This window comes from Propithecus coquereli, unplaced genomic scaffold (genome assembly GCF_000956105.1).
Source record: "Propithecus coquereli isolate 6110/MARCELLA unplaced genomic scaffold, Pcoq_1.0 Scaffold17, whole genome shotgun sequence".
NCBI classification, from domain to species: Eukaryota; Metazoa; Chordata; class Mammalia; order Primates; family Indriidae; genus Propithecus; species Propithecus coquereli.
In genome coordinates, this window is record NW_012141635.1 from 7,879,874 (window position 1) to 7,900,450 (window position 20,577).

Consider the following 20,577-nt stretch of genomic DNA (forward strand, 5'->3'; position numbering starts at 1 on the left):
GACAATTTTTCTTACCACCACAACCAATTAGTATTATCTGGGCACTGGCATTTTCCAAGGCCATAGAGACTTCCTTACACACAACAGACAACAAATATTTGTTGAATGAAGGTACAGAACACAAATACTTCCCTGGCCATGAGAATTTCCTTATCAATACTTTCTTAAATTCCTAATACATGCTAAATATGAGAGCACTTAATTTAAAGTTAACTTTTGAAATGAAAGACAAAGTAACAATAAACTGGCCCTGATGTGGAATTAGAATCCAACACAAAGCATACTAAAATCAAGTGTCAATATAAAAAAAGAACATTGGGAAGGCCAGGGGACGTCAGAAGAAAATCAAACACAGTATTACCAGGTGCTTACCCTTGGCCAGACCACAACAGCAGAAGGTAAATGAAGTGGGCAGAAAGGAGGAGCTTTCAGGTCTAGGAGTGAATTGAGAAGAAGAGCTTATGGGCTATTTTCTTTGCTATAATCTTTTTTTTAAATCAGTGAAGAATCTTAGTCTCAATTTAGTTAACACTTTCATTAGAACTTGTCTCCTTATTTGAGCACCTGGAGAAATAAATATTCAGATGCTTAAGAGCAAACAAAAATGTACTAATAATGTATACGGATATGCTCTGACCAATTTTTAACATGAATAAAGGTTTCTTCAACATCCATTTTAGATGTTGGTAATATATGTCCAAACAAAGATAAGATGTAGGTTTCTATATTAAAAAGGAAAGAAAGAAGAGTTAATCTACAGCCTCCAAAGTACAACACCTCCAATAATCTATCTGGACTAATATGGTTTGACTACTGAAACAGAAAGCAAACATAAAATGAACACGATCTGTATTTCTGTTTTGGAAATACACACGAAGGTCAAATATGTAAGTATAATGGAAGATCGATCACCTTTGCCAGAGTCACTTGGAATTCACTTGTAAAAAGGCATATTCTTAGGGCCCAGGCCTCTAAGTCTGGGGTGGACACCAGGAATCTAAATTTTAACAAGCTCCCCCAGGGTAACTCTCAAGCATCCTAAAATCTAAAAACCAATGCTATTGGTTTAAAAAAAGTTGAAACAAAAGAACTTTGGAAGAGCTATTTCCTGTATTTGTTAATACAGACACTAGAAACAAAAGCTGAACTGGACAGAGTAAAGCACACAGTGCAGAATCATGTAACAGTCAATTTAAGAGGTAGTACAATTAAAATCTGGTCAGCGTGTATGTTTCACAATAATGAAAATCTTCAACCAAGGTGAAATGAGGCATCGTCACAAAGAACGACTGGCTCTTAGACAGAGGCACAGGGTGGTGCACCCAGGTGTGAAGACACACTTCTTCAAAAGGGGTTGCCGCTATCAATTTCATTCTTGATACAACACAGAGTATCAATATTAGCATCAAAGATAATTCCATTTGGAAAGAAGCCTAAAGGACATTTTCCCCCAAATAACAGTAAAGCGTCCATAAAAGAAACCTAATCCACATTGAAAAAGGAAAAATAATAGACCAAGCTGCTGGTGACTTTCCCCTTACAAGTGAGCAAATCCCAACCAGAATGATCTATAAAAGATTTAACAGTAAACAATTAAAGAGGCAAATATTAGACTCCTGCAGAGACACAGTTCAAAACCCAAAGTTACTTAAGGTCCTAAAAAATTGTGTTCACATCTCCAAACACCATAAGGAGTTCATCTTTGTTCTATGTTCCCGTCAATTTAGGGCATAAGCATCTATTGACACAAAAGGCCACAAGATGAAATGGAGACTTTTTAACAACTATAGATGCGCTTTAATAAAATATGTGCATTCTTGAAAATAGGTAATTTTTTTCTTAAAAAGAATGAAATGCATTTTTCAGCAGGGATCTGAAACAGTGGTAACTGAGATGACCTACATTCCCTGTTACTTATACCTTCAAATATCTGTAATAGGCCTTTTCTACATTGCCTGAATTTAATAAATTCTATGTTAAGGCTGGGCGCGGTGGCTCACGCCTGTAATCCTAGCTCTCTGGGAGGCCGAGGCGGGCGGACTGTTTGAGCCCAGGAGTTCGAAACCAGCCTGAGCAAGAGCGAGACCGCGTCTCTACTAAAAATAGAAAGAAATTAATTGGACAACTAAAAATATATAGAAAAAACTAGCCAGGCATGGTGGCGCATGCCTGTAGTCCCAGCTACTCGGGAGGCTGAGGCAGGAGGATCGCTTGAGCCCAGGAGTTTGAGGTTGCTGTGAGCTAAGATGACGCCATGGCACTCTAGCCCGGGCAACACAGTGAGACTCTGTCTCAAAAAAAAAAAAAAAAAAAAAATTCTATGTTAAGAAAATCATAGACCACGAATTAAAATATAGTTTTAACATGTGTCTTTAAGTGCTGTAGGCCGAATTTTTTGATTATTTAATGATTTAAAGTATGTGTGTACCCACATGTGTGTGTGAGATTTTTACCCATCACCTTAACAACTGATGTCATCTAAAATTTGTAGATTTTATTGTATACACTTTTCTTCAAATGAGGATTTAAAATAAGTACTGGCATTGATTCCTAGGACTACTATGTGTCTGGGTTGTCAGTGGAGTCTCCAGACAGTGTTAAAGCTAGGACCTTAAAAAAAGAAAAAAAATCAACCTACAGGTCTAACATTTGTGTTCAAAAATCAATTTTACAAGTGCAAGATGGTAAGCAGTTCGTCTGAAAAACACCCAGGAGTTTTAGTTAACCACGGACTGAACAGGAGCCAACAGCATGATGTAGCCATAAATAATGCCAATTCCATTTTGGGCTGCAGAGAAGTGCTGCATTCACATCAAAAGCAGGAAGAATGCCTTTGTAGCGTGCGTCAAGACACACAAGGTATTCAGTTCAGTTGTGGAGGCAACCTCAGTTTCCTCTATCTAAAGGTAAGAGTAAACCAGAATGCGCAAACGCTTGTTGAAGAAATTGTTTGATGTTTAGCCTGGGGCAGAGGAGATTTAAGGAGCCAAGGCGACTATGGTCAGGTATTTGAAGGATCTCTAGAATGCAAGTTCCTATGACAGGGATTTTGCTTGTCTGATGACCACCATTGCCTGGTGCCTTGAAAAAGGCCTACCACGTGACAAATATTCAGAATTACTTATTGAATGAACAAATGATTAAATGAATGACCTTGGAGCATAAAGAATATACTAGTTCTGTGTGTTGCCAAAGATACCAGTGGGTGAAAATCTTAGAAACATATGCTTCAGTTAAACTTTTTAAGAAATCACTTTTTAACAGTTCGAGCTATCCAAAGATGGAGCAGACTTTGTAAAGGAATGATCTCCTCCTCATTTGGGGGAAGGGAGTGGCAGTAGTATTCTTGCAGAAACTGGATAACCATCTGTCAAGGATGCCACAGCAATGAAAATGCTGTTTACATCATAGAATACCACAAGGCTTTCATTTTTATCCTCTCTTCCATTTCTGTAGAGAAAACTTCTGCTGACATGAAATCAGCAAGCTGAAATGAAGGGTTTTTAACCATTTTAGGAGTGACTCAACGGAATGTGTTACCGTGGTTCCAAAATGCAGGTATATAAAAACATCAGTGGAGCTTGTCAAAAACACAGATTTCTAAGTCTAGTTTCTCTAGTCAACTCTGTAATACTGTCCTAGCAATTGTCTCCTCTCTCCTGCACTGTCACTCTTTCCCTCCCCACTGGATACTCTATCCTCGTGATACGAACATATTAACTTCCCTCTTTAAAAATGCCCTTGGTCAGTCCCACTGCCCGCATTAACTATCACCCAATTTCTCTCTTTTCTTTTGATGAAAAACTCAATCTATATATATATCCAGCTCCACTCCTCCACCTGACTACTGAGCACACTCAAATCGAGCTTTTGATCCTTGTCCCCAAGAGTTTTTTTTATCAAAGATATGTGTTACCTCCATGTTGCTAAATCCAATGGTGAATTCTTAGTCCTCATCTGAGTTGACCCTTGGATGGCATTTGGCACAGATGATCACTCCCTTCCTTTGAAACATTCCCTAACTTGCCTTCGAAGACATCCCATCCTACTGATTTCTCTCCTACCTCACTGGTCACTCTCTCAGCCTCTCTGACTTCCTTATACTTGAGTCCTCAAAGGCTTCATATTTAACCTGTTTCTTTTCTTTGTTTGGTTTCTCCTCCTCGCACCCAGCTCCTTAGTGATTTCACCCTGTGTCACGGCTTTACTTGCTACTGGTACACTTAGCACCCCCCACTCTGCAGCCTGGCCCTTTCCACGGACCCCAGACTCATATCCAGATATCTCATTGATATTTCTGACCTTCAACTCAACAGATTCAAACCGAGCTCCTGATTTTCCCTGTCACAGTAAATAACATCCTTCCCAGTGCTCAGACAAAATGCCACGGAGTCATCTTAAACTCCTCTTCCTCACCAGACATCCTATCCCTCATATTCTGACAGTTCTATCTCCAAATATATTCACAGAATGAATTAGGCCTCTCTCTAGATAACAATTAAAACAGATCAATGACCTAAATATGAGAGCATTTTAACTCCATAAAAGTCTTAGAAGAAAACAGGGGAAAATTGTCATGACCTTGGATTTTGCAATAAATTCTTAGATACAACATCAAAAGCAAGAGCAACAAAAGAAAAAAAGATAAGTTGGACTTTATCAAAATTAAAATATTTTATGCATCAAAAGACATTACCAACAAAGTGAAAAGACAAATATGGTTTAAATGTTTGTTTCCCCCCAAAATTCATCCCCAATGCCACGGTATTAGGAGGTGGAGCCTCTGGGAAGACATCAGATCATGAGGGCTCTGCTCCTATTAGCGCACTTATAAAGAAGGCCCCAGAGAGTGGCCTTGCTCCTTCTGCCATGTGAGGTTACAATGAGAAGATGGCTGTGAGGAAGCAGACCCTCACCAGACACTGAATCTGCCAGTGCTTTGATCCTGGACTTCCCAGCCTCTGGAACTGTGAGAAATAAATTTCTATTCTTTATAAACCACCCCATCTATGACGTTCTGTTATAGTAGCCCAAATGGACTAAAACAGCAACCTACAGAATGAGAGAAAATATTTGCAAATCATATATCTGATAAGGGTCTGGTATCCGGAATATACAAATAATTCTTATGACTCCAAAACAAAAAGACATCCCAATTAAAAAATGGGCAAAAAAATTTGAATAGACATTTCTCCAAAATAGATATACAAATGATACATATAAAAACAAACTCAACATCATTAGTCATTAGGGAAATGCAAATCAAACCATAATGAGGTACGACTTCCCACCCACTAGGATAGCTACAACCAAAATAAATGTAAAATAACAAGTATTGGTGAGTATGAGGAGAAACTGGAACTCTTGCACATTGCTAATGGAAATGCAAAATGGTTCACCTGCTGTGGAAAACAATTTGGTAGTTCCTCAAGAAGTAAAACAGAGAATTAATATGCAATCCCTAGATTCTACCCCCAGGTATACATTCAAAGCAATTGAAAACAGGTATTCAAAAAAGTACATATATATGCACGGTCATACCAGCATTAATCACAATAGTCAAGAGGTGAGAACATCTCAAATGTCCATCAACGGATGAATGGATGAACAATTGTGGTATATGTACCCAGTGGAATACCATTCAGCTCTAAAAAAGAACAAGGTACTGATACAAGCTAGAACATGGATGAACATTATGCTTAGTGAAGAAAGCCAGACACAAAAGGTTTGTAGGGCCAGAGGTAAGGGGCATGGGGAAGAAAATGCTTAAAGGGTAGAGTCTTTTACACTGAAGTGACGCGAATGTTTTGGAACCAGACACATGTGGTGCTTGCACAACATCATGAATGTATTAACTGCCACCACATTGTTCACTTTAAATCAGTTAATTTTATGTTACATCAATTTTTAAAAAATTCAGAATCCAACCCCTTCTCCTATCTCCACTGCTACCGCCTTGGCCCACACCACCAGCTTCCCTCACCTGGATTATTGTTAGGCTCCTGCCTGGACTCCCCTTCCTCTCTTGCCCCTTTGGTCTTTTCTCAACACCACAGACAGAATGATATCGTTTTCAAAGTCAGAGCATGTCCTTCCTCTGCTGAAAATCCTCCAATAGATCTTTAGCTCCTCATAGTCAAAGCCAAAGTCCTTACAATGGTCTACAAAGCCCCACACAAAGTAGCCCATTACTGCTCTGACCCCAGCTGACCTCATCCCCTTCCTTTCTCCAGTCTGGTTAACCAGGCTCCTTGCTGCTCTGCCAACACTGCAAACACACTCCTGCCTCAGGGCTTTTGGACTTGCTGTCGGCTCTGTTTTTAATGCTCCTTCTCTAGACATCTACAGCTCTTGGACCATCCCCAACATCAGTTCTTACTCAACGGTCTCCTACACAATGACGCTAACCCTCACCATCCTATTTAAACTGCAGAAGCACATTCTCCCTAGTTCCTTCCTCTGCTTTATTTTTCTCCATAGCTTTTATCACCATCCACCATACAGTGTCTATTACTTATTTATTGTGCTTATTTTCTATTCCCCACCAGATGCTTACTAAAGAGCCAAAAACGACAAAGAGTAAGGGCCTCTCTGATCCTAAAAGGATAGATGTTAAACCATGTAGGTGCCTGCTTGCTAATATGTTTGTACGTGTGGTAGATGTAGAACCGTGACTTGCTTTCTTTAACACATATCTCCTGGTTGCATGTTTGTAAGGGAGCAGACCTCAGCTACTCCAAGTTACTGAACGCTATGAATAACTGTGAAAAGACTTAAAAAAACGTGACCACTCACACTGGCTTATCTCAGTTTGCAGCACTGAATTAAGAAAGCTAGACCTAAAATACATCAAAAGCAATAGAAAAAATTCCAAGTATTAAATAAAGTCTAAATGGTTACAATGAAAATAAGGGTGAAAGTTTTTGGTTCCTTTATTGATCTCATTATATAGCTAATTATTCTTAAACAAACAAAATTTACCACAAAGTTTAAAAGAAGTTCTCCACCCCTTAAAATGAACACAGTTGCATTTCATTTGTTCCTCCTTAGAGTTTATCATCAATATGCAAGAGATCAATCTCTACACTTTGTGCCATTTTCCACAATCTATTGGAAATCAATAAAGTGCAAGGACCTGCACAGCTTATAAACAAGATGTGTATAAACCTATTTTTCAAATATTTTAAAACACTTAGACCTTCAATGACTAAAAAAAAAAAGATTTATCGAAATACATAAATAAATAAAACCAAAAGCCATGGGTTTATAACAGATTAATACAAGCCTCTTTCTCGATCCAATAGTACACATCATACAAAAGTACTCAAATTATTCAAAAATAAAGCAGTTGTACAGTTGCATAGTCCTTCTAAACTAATAAAAATTATTTCAGTTCTGTTATCTAAGGATGCCATACTACAGCTTCCTCTGACCATGTTAATGCAGACAAGCCTCAATCAGTAAGCACACTAATCTAAATCAAATTCCATCTAGTTGAAAATAATCATCATGCGCTGCCCAGAGATGGTGAGTATGAATGGATTACTGAAAATATTCATGGTAATTGCAGATTGCTATTTATGTTGACCAGATTTGAGGAGTTTACTTAGTGAAATATCTAAGCATGCAGACAACCAATGCAAAACACACAGGAATATCACTCTTGACATCCACACTAAAAACAGCCTAGGATCCTCTCTGCAATATCCTGGTGTGGTTGTTATTTCATAATGTCAGGTACACTGCTGGTGACAAAATGAAAATTTATGATTGCAGTTATTTTATTTTCAAGACATAGGCTACCACAAGAGATTTTTTTGTCTAGTTCAGTGGAGTGTAAGTTAAATATTAAGGACTAAATATTAATACTGTCTTCCAAAGCCCTAGATTTTTCTGCTTTAAACAGGTATGCACAAATCAATGACAATAACTGAAAAATATTTTTTAATTATGGGGAGTATTGTTTAACTTATAGTCCCTGATTCCCAAATATGTCTAGTAACAGGCAAGTTATGGTGGTAAGTGGGGAATAAAGAAGACAAGCTCTAAGATAAACTTGCTACAAAACACTTGGATAGTAGGCTGGCTCCCATGAGACTTCACCCTTCTCTATGTTACACCACGATAGTTTTTCACCATCACCATCATCAGAACAAGATTGGAAATCAGGAAACCTGGGTTCTAATTCCAGGCCTGCTGCTAACAATCTAAAGAGCTATATAATCATGAGAAAAGTCTATAATCTCTGCACTCTGATTTGCTTATTTGTAAAATGAGGAGGTTGGCGATAAATGCTTTAAAAACAGAATAGGAAAACGCAAGGTAAAGATGACTACCTAGACACATTAAAATTGATCCAAGTTTATAAAGGCAAACACATATATGCCACAGGATAAAAAAGGAATATTTTTCACCAGAGGGGAAAGAAAAAAATGACAAAATATTACGAAATTAAATGGTGATGAGGATGTTGAAAGGAACATACTTTTAGCCCTCTAAGAAAGAATCCTACAAAATGCAAAAAAAAAAAAAACTGTCAAACTCTACATTCCCTTTGACCTAGTAATTCTACTTTTAAACACAAATCCCCAAAGAAAATATCCCTAAAGAAAAATCAAAGTTCTCTAAAAAGAATCTCCATAGCAGCACTATATGTAAGAGAGAAAAACTGGAAACAACCTGTATGTTCAAAAATAGAGGCACAGTTAAGCAAAATCTGGTTTTGCTAACAAAATGGAACAAAGGCCTATATAGCTATTTCTAAAAATACTGAACTATCTTCAAAGAGTGGATGTATTCATGTGATAGCACATGAAATATAAAGGTTGATCACAAAATATCCTCTTTATTATTTCACGAAAAGCATACAGATGAAAAACAGAAGAGAAACTGAAGGGATATAACCAGTTAAGTCGTTATTTGTATAAAATTCATTACCATAGCAAAATATAAAAGGGGAGTGGGGAGGATGGAATGCTCTCTAAACTGCAGTACAGTTTGCACATTTTATGCTTCTTCTATACAGTTCTTCTGAGGTGACTAACACCACCTTATATTTCCATCTAATGCTTAATGTTTCTCAAGCACTTTCACAAAGATTATGTTACTTGTTTGAAAAATAATCAGCATTCATAAAGCTGATCCACCAAAATATTAAACTTTAGTACCAAAAGTGTGCCAGATGTATCTTAGGAAACCATGCTATACATATTATCTTCCTCTACCGCAAATGTCATCAGTGAGAAATTTAAGGAAGCATCTAGAGTTAGGAGTTATGATCCCAACGGGCTCATAAAAGTTCTAAAGTTCAGGTTCCAAAGTCAGCCTTAATACCGTACAACATGCTGTGAGGCAAATGCCTCGGAAAACTGTCACGTACCTCTTATGTACAATTACTTTTTTCATTAAACACTATAGGCCACAAAGCTATGACAAAAATGATCACCCTGGTTGTCCTAGCAACAGATTCCTTTCAGCTACAGCATATATAAGGTGAATGGGCTTAAACTACAGTATACAGAATTCACAGATATAATTATAGAATGGTACTTGGCTTCAGTGCATAGACACACCATTGGATTGTCATTCCACTAAAAACTCCAAAAAGATATAAAAGGTAAGGAACTAGAATTATTCTAAGTTAACAGTTCTCCAAAAGAAACATTAACTGCTGATAACACTCTAGTAAATAGAAATGTTGAGGCTCTACAAAAGCCTGTATAAAGTTTCTTCTTCCCAAAAAGTTTTTTTTCTTCTAATCGATATTTTAAAACAGCATGTTTTAAGCTTTAAGCTGCCTGTGTCCTTTAACAAGAGTCTGAGAATGACAAAGAAAAAAAAGTAATGGTGCATTATGTGGAAAACTGTTAGAAAAAAGGCTACAAACTAAAATTGGGAACAAATAGATATACCAAAACAGTAGAAATTCTACCAGAGCCCATCATAAACACTTCTCTTGGAAATGGCTAGAGCACAAAGTAAAAAATATTTTCATCTTTCACACTTACAACTTTAGCAAAATTCCCAAGTTTCTAGGTTATACTAAAAAGACACTGGCAAGAAGCTATATCCAATTTTTGCTGTCACCGGCATTATCTAATAATTAGAAAACAAGCTATCATTTTCAAAAGTATTCAACATGCCAAAGTCATTAATCTCAAGTCAATAGTTTCTAGTGACACACCATGTGTTTATTTGTAATCAACAAATTATAAGCTTTCAGGAAAAGGAATTACCCATTTAAAAATGAATCTCAAAAATGTTGCAAAAATGCAACAAATTCCACTGACCTTTTTATCTGTCTGAATTATTCTATAGAGTTATATCAATATATTTTGCATATCCAAATAATAAATTATAAAGCATGCAGAAGAGCTCTAAGATTCATACTAAGTTAAAGAAAATCTACACACTGTGATTTGAATTAAACCTCCATTATCCATTAAATGAGATAACAATTCATTGTTGAGACAGACTAACTCAAAAACATTCACCCACTAAAATACCATGTAATGAGGCAGGGACAGGAGCGTGCCTTTAAAAAAATTAAAAATCAGCTTCAGAAAGATGGCACAGGTGTAAGCAAATCCTAATTTAAATAGAAATTAAAATAAAATGTAACCCCCTCCCAAGAACTTTAGCAGCTAAGGGGCCATTTACATTTCAAAGTTCTCTAGCTATGGTATTCTTAAGTATTGCACCACTAACGTTTGTCAGTGCTGTGGAGACACTTCAATTAAGGCTGTGTGGTAGAGCTCTGTGTAAATTAATTAGTTGAGGTTACACAGATTTTCTAAAGGCAGCTCTCTAAAACAGCCTCAGAGATATGCAAGATTTGTGGGGAATCAGAATCTAAATACAACTTACTAATCAATTCTTCTTGCTTTCACATTTCAATGACATTTCATGTAATAATAAATAAGCCCATGAAAATACTACTAACCAAAATTTTATTTGCTTTCAATTAGAGCTAAAGGAAGGGACTTTCAATTTTGCTTTTGATACCCAGGTTTTATTTCAGATTTTATCTAGACTTATTGGCAAGAGTTTCCATATGATAACTATAATGAACTTGATCCATATTTAAATGGGAAATGAGACTATATTTGAAATTCACATATGCTACAACTAAATCAGCCATCTAGTAATTGCTATAAACAATGTCATAACAAAAATACAGATTTCATGCTCCCGCAGTGAGACTTAAGTTTGCTCGAGATGATTTAGCTAAATACCAAAGTTTGATAGGTTGTATCGAAGATAATATTATAATAATTTTTTCTTTAATTCAAAATACTAAGTGAATTTTTGCTATAAGTAATTTTTTAAAACCATTAGAACTAGATGTTTGGTAAATATTGTCCTTCAAAATACATAAAATGTATGCAGAAAAATAGTAATAATCAGTTGCACAAAGGTTCCTATGGTAAATTTTAAAGGGAAGACATCTGAAGTTTTCAAGAGAACAGGGACTTCTAATTATGTATATAAGAGATTCATGAGCTCTTCTGTAATCCTAAAATAAAGTCCCTACAGTCTCATTATAGTGATTGTGAAAAATTCATACTTGTTATACAGTGGAGATGATTTAGACTTTTATAATGGCTAATTTGTTTCATGAGCAGGGACACTGTATGTACAAATATATCTTTTGAGATAGTACCACTGAGAAGAGGCTGTCCTTCATGCACATCCTTCGATAAGACTGCACTGTAAACATCTTCAGGAAATCCAGTCTTGCATAATGCGATTTCACCAGAAGCCTCTACAGACGCCTGCAACACAAGAAAAAAAAAATGTGTGCAATGATTGCTACCTCCTTCAACTGAGAAACATTCCACTTGGCATAAAGCCTCATTTTTTCCAACTATCTTGTACAAACAACCCCTTTGTTTCTGAATGGTTACAATTAGAATGTAGAGGGCAAAGGGTTAATCATTTTGATAACTGGAGTAGAAGAAACAAATCCCACTTGTCTAGTCCAGTAAAATCTAAATAATACACATTCTAGCTTCTTCCAAGGGCTGAATATTTCCATTAAAATGGTCATTGTGACTGAAGAACTATCAAGTGGGCATGGGTTGGGGCACAGCCAAGTAGGCTTTGAGCTCCACAAATCACCATCACTAACTTATCTTTTCAAGAAAAATGTATACATTCACGTATATAGATCTTTATATTCTCATCTAATTCTCTATGAAGGTCGTTTCAATATGTCTTGTTCATGAAAAATAATAAAATTATAACATACTTATTACAGGATATATAGTATTTTATGCCAAGTAAAACCAATCAATCAAAACTATATATTACTATACTTTGAAGGACAGGGATATATTAAAAATGTAAGTAAAGCTTATACAACTACATAAAATTACAAAGTTAACTCTTGCCATCTTCTATACCATCATATACAATTAATTACTCAGTGTGCTTGAAACTCAAATCATGCCTCCTACTATGCAGCTAACCCTCCAAGTTAGTTTCACCACTTCTTCCAGCCCCATTGACACAATCACAGGACAATTAGCTCTCGGCAGAACTCCTGTAGCATTTACACTGAATATAGGAAACTCTACCCTGCACCAACGAGGATCCAAACACAGGAGGAGGAAGAGTTGACTGAGGCCACCCAAGGGAGGGATTCCGGTAGCCACAGCGACAGCATTAGGAGCATTCTACACAGGTGGGGAGAATCAGAAATTGAAAGGAAGGAGCAAAGGAAATCCCAGAAGCTGGGAAACCTCAGAACAGTCTTCTGGATGAAACAATACACTACCGCTTCATAGTTAAAGGACTACCTGAATTATGCATGTGAAATTTTGTAAATACTGATGCAACAAAAATCCAGACTAACCTAATAAACTGTTCTTTTCAAATCTGAGAAAATATAGAATAAATTTAAAATTTATTAACTATTACACAGTATTTATTCTCAAAAATTATTAGAAGCAACAGTGAGATACTATTTCAGACCCATAAAATTAGTAAACAGTTTTAATTCTGTTATGTGCAAGAAAGGATTTTATCAAGTCAAGAATATAGAGGAACCAGCCTCACACAGACATGAGTAAGGCTGGTACAGTCACCTTGGGGTATAATTTCACAAATTCTAGTAAAGATGAATTTTGATATATCCTACATTTAAGTATATTTCTAGCGAAACTCCCCCATGGGAGTTCCAGTAGACACGCACAGGAATGTTCTCTGAAGCACAGTTTTAACAGCAGAAACTAGAAACTCCCTAAATGTCCATCAATAGGAGAATGGACTAATACATTGTCAGTTACCCAAAAAAAGAATACATAACAATATCAAAATGCAAGAACAGGAACTACACTTATCTCCAAGACTATCTCTCAAAAGCAAGGCAAAACAAAACAAAACAGAAAAGTCAGTTTCTGTAAGTTCCATGCAAGATTGAGGGAGAAATTTAATCATAAATCAACCCAGGGATAACTATCATCTTTAGTAACTTCAGAGACCTATTTGTGTGACATTCCAAATTCAGAATAAAGGCAAAGCACACTGCAGTATGAATTTTGCAAAATAACAGAAAGCATGATTGATGATTCCATTTATATAAAATTTAAACACAAAAGATAATATAATGTTACAGACACATACATACATAATAAGAATATAAAAATGTATAGGGTAGTGACAAATAACAAATTTAGAATGGTGGCTGCCCCAGGAGAGTAACAAATAGGAAAGGCATCAGGAAAGATTGTACAGGTGGCTTCAGTTTTATCTGTAATAATTCATTTTTTCCAAAAAGACTTTGAAGCAAACAAGACAAAATGTGAACAGCTCCATAGGCACATGGGTACAAATTATATTATCCCCTGCATGTCCTATATGCTCTGCATATTTCACACAAAAAAGAGAAAACATTAGGAACTAACTGAGAAGTAAGAAATGAGGCTTCCAACCTTCATCAAGTCTGGGACACTGGTAGACGTATTCTGACACGTGACACCTGTAAACACCGAGGAACTTATACCGAGTTTGGCACTGAGCAGCACGCAGTAAGGGAAAGCTTTTGCTTTTAGCTAACCCAAACCCAGGGAACTCCCCAGTCTGCCATATAAAATGCACAAATGTGTTGTAAACCTGTGTTGCGTAAACTTGTTAGGGGTCTGCCTCTCCATCTCTGGTCCAGGCTTCTAACAGAGGTGAATCGTGGCAGGTGCTAGCCCAGAGGTAGGTCGAGGCAGAGTTCCTCAGGGCACCAGGCCAGAAGCCAACAATGGAAAGCACCTAGTAAGCAGGGGTCACATTTCGTCCTGGGCATTTGGGTTAAGATAGCCTGCAGTTTTATAGGTAAGCACCCAGAGATCAATGAAGTTGAAAGACTAGGGGAAAACAGTAAGCTTTTCTTCAACTCCACAACCTGTGTCTTGCTTGCCAGTGGATCTGTCCTAAGGTAAAGCAATCAGCAACATCATGCTCCTCCTGGTCCAAACCCACAGGAATGGGGTTTCACCGCCACACTGAGGTTGTCAGGAATAAACTGAATGCTCACTTCTGAGTTTCAGTTACTGCCTTATATCAGAAAAGAGAATGTCTGTCCTCAATGTACTACCCCTTCTCATCCCCTCTGTGCTCATTTTCCTCATGTATGAAAGGGCACCTAACAACACAGGTTGGCTGAGAGAATTACTGAAACAATGTTTGTAAAACACATCTCTAACAAATACTGGCTACGAATATTAAACACCATGCATTACTTTGAATGATTTAATATTCATCTCAAACAGCTGAAACTTTTCTAAATGCTTCTTCCTCAAGACAAAATGGACCTACAAAATAATATGCTATTATTCACCTTACAAAGTGTTTTCTTAAAGGCAGTCTCCATAAAATTATTAAAATGTATTTCTCCCAATTTATTTATTATGAATTTCCTCTCTTAACTTTCAGTCTCAAAAGAACAAAGTTAACAAGTTCAAAAAACAAATAGGAGGCACTCAAATGAACGTGATCTCCAACACGGAGACAGTGCAGGCTTACTCCTTGCCAAGTACAGCGCTGGTGAATCAATATTCCATTCAATTCTCCCAGCAACCCTGCAAGGCTGCGCTGGTCTTAGGTCTGAGATTGCCGAATACAACAAAGCTAGTAAGCGTGATCCACCCAGGGAAGCTGACACCACTCTGGTAAAAATGGCTTTTTGGGCATTGAAAGTTCTCTATTCTAATCCATGGCTAATGCTTGAATGTTCTACAGCAGTGGTTCTCCACTGGGGGCAATTTGGGCCCCAAGGAGACATGTCTCAATGTCTGGACACATTTTTGGCTATCACAGCTGGGAGGGTGAAGCTACTGGCTTTGAGTGGGTACAGGCCAGGGATGCTGCTAACTATCACACAATGCACGGCGCAGGATCCACAGCAAAGAATCACTCAGTTCAAAATGTCAACAGAGCTAAGGGTAGGAAATCCTGTTATACAACAATACACGAAAAAGGGGTGGCCACCTATCCATTAACACCCCCAGCAGTGGGAAGCTCACTATTTCTTCAAATAGCCCATGAAAGTCTTGTTGGAACACCATCATCCTTCAGAAAAGCCAACACCCAGTCCCTGCAGCTCACCCTGCACATGCACTGATCACCTCTGCCAGGCCCGGGACAAAGCGCTGGGAGTTCAGAGATGAGAAAGAGGAACCCTCCCCTCAACAAGTTCACTGTGGGTACAAGGAGGAGGTTTTGAATAATACGCATTTTCCTAATATTTGAATAGTACAGGCATCGCCAAGCTTTCTCTATAATGGCTAGATCGTAAATACTTTAGTTTTTGTACGCCACGGGATCTCTGTCGAAACTACTCGATCTGCTGTTGCAGTGCAAAAGCAGCCACAAGTAATTGGTAAAAGAATAAACATCGTTTTATTCATTTTAATAAAATTGTATGTACCCCCAAATCTGAATTTCATTTAATTTTCAAGCGTTGAAAGATACTATTTTTGAGTTTTTTAAAAAGCATTTAAAAATGTGAAAAATATTTTGGTCATACAAAAACAGGCAGCAGGACTGTAGTCTGTAGATCCCTGGAACAGTGTGGTAAGTTTCATACAACATCGCTGCCTCACTCGGTTCTCGCAATATTCCCGTGAAGGGGGGCAAAATTATCAGCATTTTACAAATGAGCAAATAGGTTCCCACACAGACGTGCAGCGAAATACTCGAGATGTCCTGTCCAGGAAGAAGAGGCAGGATTCTAACCCTGCAGTCTTCCCAAGTGCCACGAATAGTTACAATACAATTCTTTCAAGAAATATGTACTGAGTGTCTATTTGCCACTGGAAACAGAGAACAAGATACAGCGCCTGCCCTTCCCGAGTTCAAGGCTTTAATGTAGGAGGTAGAGATGTGAGAGGAGAGGAGGAGAGCCCAGGGCAGGGGGTCTAGGAGCCTTGCAAGCAGAGACCTGCAGGAGCAAAGAGCTGGAGGGTGGCAGAAAAGCCATCTCAGGCGGTCACTGCTCCAGCTGAAACAAGGCGGCAAGAAACGGCACAGTGCCTGGGGAATTACAATGAGTTCAGTGCCGCTGGAGTCCAAGAAGCAAGGCAGGAAGTCAAAAAGTTGAGGCTGGAGGGTTAGACAGGGTTAGATCGTAGACAGTTGGGGGCCTGGGGTTATCCTCTGGGCTGAGGGAGCCGGGGACAGATTTTAAGCACAGGAGATTGAATCTGATAGAGAATTCTCTGATTGCATTGTGGGAAATGTGTGTGTGTGGGGGGGGTGGGGATGACAAGTGACAGATGGGAGACAAGCTAGGACACAGACTTGAATCAGGCAAGGGGCTACAAGGAACAAAGAAGGGGACGACTTTATCCACATGCAGATAGTTAAAACTGGCAGGGCTTAGTGAGGCAGGGACTCAGAGTGGGAAGAAGGAAGGAAACGATGTCCTCACCCGTGTTTCCAGCTGAGTGACCGTGAACATGGGTGCCACAAACCAGGGAAAATATTGCAAAATTATAACGTCAGGAACAAAGTGCTAAAAGAGCAGAAAGAATGGGATGATAAATCTGCCCGTGGAAGTCAAAGAGGACTCCACAGCTGAAGTGGCATTTAGGCTCTGACTTTAAAGATGATTAAAAATTTGCCAAGAGAAATAGGAAGAAGTTGTTGAAAGGGGCATTCCAGGCGAAAGGTACAGCAGAACAAAGCCGCTGTTGATTTACGTTGAGCCTGCAGTCCACCAAAACCACTCTGATCTTTTCTTACCAGGCAGCTGGTAAGCAATGGCTTCCTCCTCTAGCATCTCTGCTGCTGATTTGGGGCCTTTAGGGGCAGCAATTTACATTTAACCCTGCAAACTTGGATCTCAATAAATTAATAATTCTGGCTGGCTTTAGTCATTACTCCCAGCTTTATGGATCAAGAAAGTCTAATGAGATGCCTCAATGTCTTCATAAAGATGCTACTCAGATGCTAAAGACAGGGCTTGTTCCATGCCCAGACATGGCCCTTCCCACCTACATGCACCATAAGCAGAGATTTTGAGAAGGGCAGTTGGTGGAGCATTTGGAGCCAGGCTGCCTGGCTTTGAATCCCAGCCCCATTACTACTATCTGTGAGACCTCAGAGAAGAAATAGTTCCCGCATCTGCATGATAAGAGTAATAAAGATAGCACCTACTCACTGGGCATATGTGAAGATTAAAGGAGTTAATGAGTAAAGCACTCTGGCACATGGTCATTTAATGCATTAGCTATTAGTCATAGTAGTATCAATACTATTAGGACAACATGAATCCAACTCATAGCATATGTCATACGGCCTTAGTAGTTGCCAAACCTAGCAGAGCAAGCAATACAGACCTGTTTAAAAGACAGATTCCTGGGTCTCAATCCAAGACTCATTAAAACAAAATCTCAAGAGATGTGATAGATAAATCCGTATATTTCACAAGTGCCCGTGCTGCATTTGGTGGCCACATCTCCAGCCCATAACCTCCTCAAACCTTTCTCAACTCCAGACACAGTACAGCTATCTTTTGTTCCTAGTAATAAAGTCTAACAGCTTAGCGACATTTTCTGTTCTTAACAATCCCATGCACTGTACTCTTTTTGTTTGAAAACTACACCTTCTTGATTTTATTTTCTTTTGCTTTTAATAGGCATATTACCCCATCCTCAATCCTTCAGCAAGTCTCCTCTTCTCCACAATTCCTCAAGGATGACAAGCAGTCACCAAGTCCTCTCCACTCACCAGGGCGAAATTCACGCTGGTCAGAGGATCTGAACTCATTTAGTGCCGCTCTGTGCTCTCGAACTATCAGCTCACCTATCTTGAGTTTCAATTTCCTCTTACAAGTATTTGCTCTACTCTTCCCAGGCTGAAGATCGACCTCCTTGTCTAGAAAGGACAGAAGTGTAATAGGAGTTGAGGAGTTCTGCTTGCCTGTGAGTATTAGTCTCTCTGTTCCGGTTCTGAACTCGCAGGGACATCGCTTTCTGTTCTTGTTCAAATTTTTCCAGTCTCAATACTGTGAGCTTTAAAACCCTGAGTCCACTACTCTTTTAGGTTCCCATTCCCATTATTCTTTTTTATAGTCATCCTTGATCACTGGATCTGCTTTCCAATTTCCTCCCAGTCACTCCTAAATTTAAGCTCTTAAATATTCCACGTGGAGCCACAGTGGACTGACTCTTCCAACCGCCTTGGCTGTCCACCTTCTTCCTAATCGAGATCACTTATGATCCCTGGCTAAAAATGTCGTATCTGAAAGCAGCCCAAACTGAAGGGAATCGTTATCTTTTCTTTTTGGCTCTGAAGACTGCCCTACTGAAACCCAGACTTATGTTGGTTATCATAAATGTTTAAATTTAATCAATTAGATGTTTTTCCTCAAAGCATCAATCTCTTCCTTTTTCCCTATCAGATAGTGCATGGTCACAGTCTAGTAACAATTAGATGATTGCTCATAGATTATCAAATGCAGTCAACAAAGCTGAAACGTTCTTTTGCTTTAAAATGTTTGCTTCCCTTATTCAGTGTGGAAATAAGGGTAATAGTATGTATTTGTGGTTGAGACGGAGGGCTCTGCAACAAGCCTGCTTAGGTTTAAATCCTGCCTCCATCCCCTACTACCTGTGTGATCTTGACAAGCACATAACCTCATCTGTGCCTCACCTTCTTCCTCTGTAATAATAATAATAATAATAATAGCAAAAAGTATGGGCCACACAGGATTGTTGTGAAGAATATAAGGGGCTTAAAAATAGTACTTCATTCACCACAAGACAAGAGTTAGCTAGTATTATTCCGCTATTATCGTTTTTGTTGTGGAGACTTTTATCTCTTTGCTCTGGAGTATCTGAGAAATATTTTAAAAGAATTTTGTGAAGCAGGAATGCCGTAAAGACACCAAGTTTGCAAAAAATACAGATTCATTCACAAACATGGACAAAAGAAACACAAGTGGAATTCCTTGCATAATATGTGATTTGTGGGTTATGGGGGGGGCGGTTGTGGGGGAGGGTGGTAACTATGCTAATACTTTTATTATGCAGTTGTCTTCCAAATGATATAAGCGAATAGAAATAGTTAATGAAGACACTGCTAAAGTGGTTAGTTGGGTACACGGTAATAGAATAATGAAACTGTCCAAGACCAATTCAGCATGACTAATTTTTTTTTATTTTTAATCCAATTTATCACCATACAATTACATTTTCCAGATTCTCTACATTTCAAAGGATTCCATCCATGATGTTGGATGCTATGTTAAGAAGATTATTCAAGAGCTACTGCCATTTTTTCAAGATTTTCTGTGTCAGTAACGCTACTGATGACACTTTGAATTTCATATCCCTGAAAACATGCTTAAAATGTGCAGAAGTTTAGCTTTGGATGGCCAAAATTTTTCATTTTGTCATGTACTATTCAGGAGGGAGCTGACTGCTTTCCGTATGGGTTTCTTACCTCTTTCTTGCCTTCACAATGTGCTCTAGAACAGTTTAGGTGCAAAGGGCACCCAACCAAGGCTATACATTTGCCCACTTTGACCACCAAGCGATTTCCATCTTTGCTTCAATTATCGTATGAGGATGTGTCCTTGAATATCTCCAGTACCAGTACTTTTACTTTTCTGATTGTCATTTCTTTTAATCAAGTAAAGACAAAAAGAATAGTTAAATGATAGCAATGTTGCTGGCACAGGAACATGACAATGCTGCAGATCTTGAACTCTTCGCTAGAAGACAACATCACAATACAACACCCTGATGAACAAAAATCTGGGTCCAACACACAAAATGTGGTTTAGGATGTAACCTTCCCAGGAGTAAAACCTATGAAAGTTTAGGACAATATACAAACATACATCAAGTGATGTCCACGTAGTTCTCTGTGCAATCCTGTATCTCCTCCGCCCAAGCAAGAGAGGTTTTCTAGGCACCCAGGCTTCCTTGGTGGACTCTCAAAAGATACACAGGAGCTTACCATGAAGTGTACTGGATGTTCAATGTAATAGGTAGCAACTACACCCCTACAGATTTAGGTGGCATATAGAAGTATAACATTATCATTACATAGTGGCTCAGGCTGCTGTCCAATGAAACC

General features: G+C 38.4%; 1 protein-coding gene across 2 annotated transcripts in view; it reads right to left on the reverse strand.

Annotated features, from left to right (window-relative positions):
- CDH2 (cadherin 2, type 1, N-cadherin (neuronal)) overlaps nt 1-20,577 on the reverse strand; it is a 247,101-nt gene that overhangs the window by 207,687 nt on the left and 18,837 nt on the right. For both annotated transcript variants that reach the window (XM_012641770.1, XM_012641769.1), the window contains exon 2: nt 11,663-11,774. In XM_012641770.1, the coding sequence (XP_012497224.1) occupies nt 11,663-11,774 (112 nt within the window). The remainder of the gene's footprint in view (nt 1-11,662; nt 11,775-20,577) is intronic.